At 51.6% G+C, this 6,913-nt stretch overlaps 1 protein-coding gene across 2 annotated transcripts; it reads left to right on the top strand.

Moving 5' to 3' along the window:
* Positions 1-1,066: 1,066 nt before the first annotated feature.
* LOC138424253 (putative serine protease 42) lies at positions 1,067-6,585 on the top strand. Of its 2 annotated transcripts, none has more exons than XM_069560856.1 (5): positions 1,067-1,333; positions 2,402-2,558; positions 2,905-3,167; positions 4,067-4,227; positions 5,739-6,585. In XM_069560856.1, exons 1-5 carry the CDS (start codon positions 1,177-1,179, stop codon positions 5,973-5,975), a joined length of 975 nt encoding a protein of 324 aa, XP_069416957.1. In that variant the 5' UTR covers positions 1,067-1,176; the 3' UTR covers positions 5,976-6,585. The 2 variants fall into 2 exon arrangements, with proteins under 2 accessions (XP_069416957.1, XP_069416956.1); XM_069560855.1 differs by lacking the exon at positions 1,067-1,333 and adding an exon at positions 1,567-2,126.
* Positions 6,586-6,913: the final 328 nt, after the last annotated feature.

The following is a 6,913-nucleotide window of genomic DNA, read 5'->3' on the forward strand; positions in this document are numbered from 1 at the left end:
ATATCATTGTAGTTCACCATTAATAGAAAGCTTGCAATTGGTTTTTCTGTCTAAAAGTAATTTAGCTTTGGCTGCGCTGTATCTTCATCGCTGCAATGGGCTTTCTCCAGTTGTGCCGAGTCGGCTTCTCAGTGCAGTGGCTTCTCGTGGAGCACGGGGTTTAGGGCTCATGATTTTTGGGTTTGCTGGTTTGCAACATCAACTGAGTTAAGAGATTCATCAGCACTCTTATGAAAAAGTTAGGCCATAGATTTGGGAGTGAGACCCTGAAAATCTACAAGGGGGTATACATTTGGATAGATTTAGGACACCCTGACCCCCAGCCACATTGAGCCTCTCTTGCTAACAGAAACAGCGCCTCCTCCCATTCAATAAGGCTAGTCTCTCTGCCTTAGAGACACTGTAATGACTTCATGTGAGTAAATTACGTAATGAGGGCACACCAGTTCTCTGCCTATACCACTCCAGTCTTCACTGCTTCTAGACCTAATAACTAGCGTAAGATCCCAGCATGTTCTAGGACAGGGGCAAAGTATAACCCAGGGTAGAAGGCTTCCCTACAAAAAGAACTGCAAGATTTTGCTGATCTACATGGGAACAAACAAGGGGTATATGGATACGACTGGATTTGAGGGATCCTTGATTGGGTAGGGTTGGGACCAAATTTACGAAGAGCGCACTTGCTAGAAATTTGGAATTCAGTTTGGTGGTTCAGGCAAGTAGGAATGATTCTATGGATACCTGTTTATTGGGTTGTCTTAAACCTGAATGCAGTAGTGGACTGTACAAAAGGAAGTTGATATGCCAGAAATTTCCTGGCTTAATGTTGAGAGAGAAATGCAGAGAGAGAGGGATTTAGATCATACCCCCCTCAAGAAGACACTGAAAATAAATTGTGAGAGGAACACCCACATCCTCAAAAAAACTGTAACTGGCAATCCTCTTTTGGCTGGGGAAAAGTGAGAAGTACTGAAACTCAAACATTAGTATTGTTGTTTTTCCCCCTGACTTCAACAGGAATAATGAAACCCAGAGAGGCGGAGGCCTGGTAGAAGCACTTAAGCAACAAAGACAAATAGACATCAGGGACAGAGAGCTAATAAGAATGGATTGACCCACAGGTATCTTTGCCGGAGGCTCATTTTAAAAGGTATCTATCCCCATGACGGAAAGAGCATGGCTGCCAGGCCCTTTGTCCAGCCCACTTCATTTGCAGTCCCCCTACCTCCAAGTCTAGGTCTGGTGAATGAGCCCTGCCTTGAGGAACTGTTATGGAGAATTAAAGCTCCTCAGCAAATTCCGAGACTGCCCATCCTCACCAGCTCCAGGCCAGGTACCACACCAAGAAAGGCAGGGGTGTCAGGAAGCGCCCGCCTTTAAGTTGTTGTCGTTCACTCGCTAGCCTCCCTCCCTATCTCCCAGTTTGCCCAAGTTCATGTCCCTTGAATCGGTGATGCCATCCAACCATCTATCCTCTGTTGCCCTCCTCTCCTTTTGTCTTCAATCTTCCCAGCATCAGGGTCTTTTCCAGTGAGTCGGTTGTTTGCATCAGGTGGCCAAAGTATTGGAGCTTCAGCTTCAGCAGCAGCCCTTCCAATGAGTATTCAGTGTTGATTTCCCTTAGAATTGACTGGTTTGATCTCCTTGTTGTCCAAGGGACTCTCAAGAGTCTTCTCCAGCACCACAATTCAAAAACATTAAATCGGCAGGCCCCTAGCAAGGACAGTCTCCTCAGATGGACTCTAACCCTTCGGTCGTGGGCTGATTTCGGCTGGAGACTGTCTCGGCTGAGGGTCTGAGAGCGAGAGCGTGACTGCGCTCTTAGGCCGGCTTGCAGCGGCGAGATGCGCCGTGGTCCCCATGCCGCTACTCAGCTGCCGGCCACGAGGGGGCGCCGCAGAGCGCTGAGGCTGTCGCGGAGGCCATGGCGTCCCCGGGCGGCCCCCACAGCCTCCTGGTCTGGCTTCTGCTCCTTCAACCCTGGCTCACGGAGGCTTCGGAGGATGGGTTGGCGACGCCCTTGCCCTCTCCAGCTCCCTCGGGAGGCGGCACTAAGAACCGCACGGCGGTCCAGCCAGCCCCTGGAGGCGCTTCGGAAGTCCCCAAGTTGGTGGAGTTTAGCTTAGGTGACTCTGCGTTGGGCGTCCGGAGGGGGGCTGAGGCGCCAGGGTGGGAGCTGCTGCTCCCCAGGGGCTTGGGAGGGTTGGGGTCTGAATCAGCGCAGGCCTGCTGTGGAACCCGAGGGTGGGGGGTGCGCCTCGTGTGCGGATCCAAGGCCTGCGGATTTGGAAATGCTGCCCTGGAGCCTAGGAGGACATGGCCTTCTTGGCTGTCTCGGAGGCTCCCGGGAGTCAGGGCCTGTTTCTCAGAGGTTTTCCTTGCTGCCTTGTCCTCACCCCAGCGTGCGGCCAAGTGTTCCTGAAAATCTTGGGAGGACAGGACAGCGAGGAAGGGAAGTGGCCCTGGCAGGTGAGCCTGAGGGTCCGTAACAGACATGTGTGCGGAGCTTCCCTCGTCACAGAGAGGTGGGTGCTGACTGCAGCCCACTGCATTTTAAGGTGAGTCATGACAGCGGAGATGCGAGAGTCCTGCCCTCCTCAGACACCCTTTATTTTCTATTGCCCTGCAAGTTGATAGAAAACCCAAACCAAACCAAAGCCCACACAATCAAAATGGGAGAGATTCTGCATTTTGGTAGTCTTGTTACCAGGAATGGTAATTTGATGATCAAAACCAGTTGTAGCAAATCAATTTTGAGAGTCATTAGGAGGGGTTTTTGGGGATAGGGGCCTGGAGAGAGTGGTGAGGGAGGTTGGGGCCAGATTGGGAAACAGCTGATGTGTGTGGAAAGGCACAAAGGATGCTTCCCAGAGTCTCTATGAGGGACATGTCCTCTTCCCACAGCCGTTACCAGTACACTGTCATGATGGGAGATCGGAATCTCCAGGGTATATTATCAGGGTTGGTGGTCCCTGTCAGCCATGTCGTCGTTCACCCTCAGTTCTCAACAAGTGGAACCGTTAAAAATGACCTTGCTCTTCTCCGGCTCCGCTACCCTGTAAATTTCACTGGCGTTATCCAGCCTATATGCATCCCTGAGAAGACTTTCCACGTGCAAGCTGGGACCAGGTGCTGGGTGACCGGATGGGGAAGGAAGCAAGAATTTGGTGAGACTGTGAGGAAGGTAGTAACCTGGGTAGAGGGGGGCACCCTTATCCCTGGAGTAAGCAACAACTCTAAAGTGGTGGGGTGGGAGGAGGCTGACCACCTGGCAGGTGGGTAAGGGGGCAGCCAGGTTAATGGTTCCCAAATGGCTGGAGCTCAAATTGATTGAGATCTTTTGTTGCAACGCAAATATTTGATGCCAGCCATTTATGAAAGGCACCAGTCCTGGGAACCAGAGCTGTTCTCTGAAGAAGAAATACATGGGCAAAGTCTCTTGCAGATTTCTGGGGATGTGTGCCTGACTGGTTTGGGGGTATTTTTAGGTTCCTTGGGGACAGAACTGGATGCTCTGGAGTTCTTTCCAGGGTTAACTTCTGCTCAGGGCGTGATGAGCTGTCTGCCAGTCAGAGCTGTCTGTTGCTGGAAGTACTTGCCTTGGTGCGTAGGGAACTTCCTGTCCTTGGGGGTCTTGGCAGAGCCAGAAGACCCCTGTTGGTGAGGCTATAGGGCCTCTTATCTCTGGAAAGAGCCTGGATTGTTGCTTTCAGGTGCTCCTTGTCTGAGCATCTGTGATTCTGCTTTAAAGTAAAGACACTTTGGTGATGTAAGGGATGCCTTTCATGGTTACTGTTGATACGCAGAGTGACAGACGCTTGGTTATCATTTCTCACGATGGTCAGGCTTGCCTCTTCCCGTCCTGATCTGTTCTTCCTTATTTTGTCGTGGATTTGCTTCCTACCTTCTCTTCTCTCCTTGTCAGCTTGGGGCTTCAGTTTCTTCCATTATCAGATGGGGATAAAAACCTCTATAATGCCTTCTTCAGGGGGGATTCAAGGTGTTTGGGGGCTTATCATTCACCTGTGCAGATCTACCCACTGCCGAGTTTCTTCTTTGTTTGTAGAAGGCCCACTTGTGTCTGAAGTTCTCCAGGAGATCGACCAGTATATCATGTACTATGAAGAATGCAACGGGCTGCTCCAGATGGCCCTACAAACAGATAAGGATTTAGTGCAAGAAGGAGTGGTCTGTGGCTATAATAGTATAGGAAAGGATTCTTGCCAGGTAAGTTCATGGGTCCCTTGCCACCTCTGTATTGAGGCTGTCCCCTCAAAGTATCCTTCTTCCCCAGTAACAGGGCCTGGGTTATTTCCCACCTTATCTTTTGGCCTTTACTTAAGGAGATTCAGGGGAGAACCCCTCAAGATACCCGTGAGCTGTCCTGGCCTGTTCCTCCAATAGGCAGGAGCCCCACATCCTGGGGGTGCTGCCAGGATGCAGTGAAGTTGGGGGTGATGATGATAATCACGTAGTTCCTTAACTGAGTTCTTTCTATGGGCACTTCCGGTGCCAGTATGAGCATTCACCCACATTAGGTCAGTCTCCCAGCTCACAACCCTGCCACCTAGACAGTATACATCTTATTATACAGATGTGGGCCCTCCAGAGACATAAGTCCCAGGTCCCCCTGGGAGTGCCTGTAGGAGCCCTGGGCCCACAGCCTCCCCTCTGCCCTGAGCCGCCTTCCTGAGCAGGGGACAAGGGACAGGTCTCAGGATGAGTGTTTGGATTCTGGCAAGAGGAGAACATCACTGTGGGAGAGGGACCAGTGAGTCCGAGGCTCAAGGTCTGAAGCACCGGCCATGTTTAGGGAATGGGTTTCCGGTCTGGAGCAGTGAGGAGGCCAGTATGGCCAGAGTAGGGGGCTGGAGTCAGAATGCGTGGCCTGCAGGCTGTGCTGCGTTTCTTGGTCCTGTCCAGGCAGGCCTGTAGGCCAGGAGTTTGTTTTCTCCATGTTGGCAATGGTGCTGAGCCCCAGGTGGGACCTGGGCTCATGAGGGGTGGAGGGGATCTTAAGGACCTTGTCATCAGTTCTTGGTAACTGATTGCACACGAGGATGGGAGCGAGGGAGAGCTTGAAGAGTACTCTGAGTTTCTGACTGAGCTGGTTGGTGGGGGGGCACCAGAGCAATTTTAGAAAAGGATGTGCAGTGTTTGCATGAGCTGGGATGAGTATGTGGGATGTCTTGAGAGTGTAGCTTAATATATGGAGTCAGTTGGCTATATGGTCAGGAGCTCTAGAGAAACTTAGGCTAGGTGTATGGATTAAGGGGCTCAGTGCAGAAGTCATATTTGACGTGTTTAACAACCACTGTAGTATAGGAGGGCTTCCCTGGTGGCTCAGTGGTAGAGAATCTGTGTGCAGTGCAGCAGCCACAGGAGACCTGGGTTTGATCCCTGGGTTGGGAAGATCCCTTGGAGGAGGGCATGGCAACCCACTCCAGTATTCTTGCCTGGAGAGTCTCATGGACAGAGGAGCCTGGCGGGCTGAAAGAGTTGGACATGACTAAAGCAACTTAGCACACAGGCACGTAGTATAGGAAATGACCAGTCATGATACCTTCAGAGGATACTAAAATTTTCCAGTTGACTCTTCTGTTCTCAGTTCTTATAATCACAGAAATCTGGGCCTGGGAGATGTCTGGGGAAGGCTCACAGATGTCCGTCTCGCAGTCAGCCTGCTCTGATGTGGGTGCTCTTCCATTCCTGAAGTTTGATTTCTTTTTGTTTTTCAGGGAGATTCTGGGGGCCCTCTGGTCTGTCAGTACAGTACCACATGGGTCCAGGTAGGGATTGTGAGCTGGGGCGTTGGCTGTGGTCGTAACAATACGCCAGGAGTTTACACAGAAACCGCCGTCTACTCTAAGTGGCTAGTTGCAGTGGTGAACAAGGCTGCCTCTTTGTATCCAGTGGTGCTCCTCTTCCTGTTGCTGTGTGTGGTGTTGTCCCTGGGCCTCCTGGTGACCCTGTGATCACCCTGGTCCACACTGCCCCCTGTTTCTGGGTCTCACACCTAGCCCTGCCTCTGACCTCCCACTCCTAGTTTAGTGCCAATTCCTGAATTCCATTTGGTATGCACTGATCTTGTGGAGATTCACATGACAGAAAGCTGGCAGCAAGAAGCCCTGGAAGTTTCCCTGCCTCATCCATGTCTACAACTTGGCCGTGCTCTGCTTGCCAGGAAGGAGTGGATGAAACCAGCGACCTGCCAGGTGGACATGATGCTTCATCCACATCACGGGGAACATCTGGCAAAGAAGAGACATCATCACCCGTGAAGCAGTGTTAGATCTGACACTTTTATCAAACCGATCTGTGTGGTGATTGTTGGGAGAGAGCGAGGAGGCCCTGCCACGTCTGCACGTGACTCCGTTATCTGGGTTCGGAAAAGGTCCCCTGCTCCCCAGTGTAGATCCGCCTGTGAGTATCTGCCTCTGCCGCACAAGCCCTCCGGGGGCAACTCAGTCTCGGAACCCCCTTCCCAGGGCTCCAGTGGCCACATGCAGGCTCACCCCAAGTTGTGTTGAAGTATTACGGAATGTGGACACTTCTGATGTCAACCCAATAAATGTTTGGAGAGTCGTGTGTGTTCTGCATCTCTACTGGTCTGGGGTCACTGAAGAGAACTTATCTCACATTTAGGTTAGGAAAGTATTCATGGTCTTTTAAAGCCCTGGAGTGAAGTGATGTGATGTGATGTGAGCGGACAGATGGCTTTAGCAGTTGGGTCCTGCTGCTGTGTCCCTCGTAGCCATTAGCGTCTGTGCAGGGACCTTTGCAGGTGAGTTTGCTAGCCACTGCATCTGGGAAGGAGGGAGTGAGAGAGAATCCTGGAAGCCGGAGACGGGTCAGGGCGTTGTGCCCAAACATCACCCCACCTTTCTGTGTGATTCTGTTGCTCCCCGTCTAT

This window comes from Ovis canadensis, chromosome 19, assembly GCF_042477335.2.
Source record: "Ovis canadensis isolate MfBH-ARS-UI-01 breed Bighorn chromosome 19, ARS-UI_OviCan_v2, whole genome shotgun sequence".
Taxonomy (NCBI): Eukaryota; Metazoa; Chordata; class Mammalia; order Artiodactyla; family Bovidae; genus Ovis; species Ovis canadensis.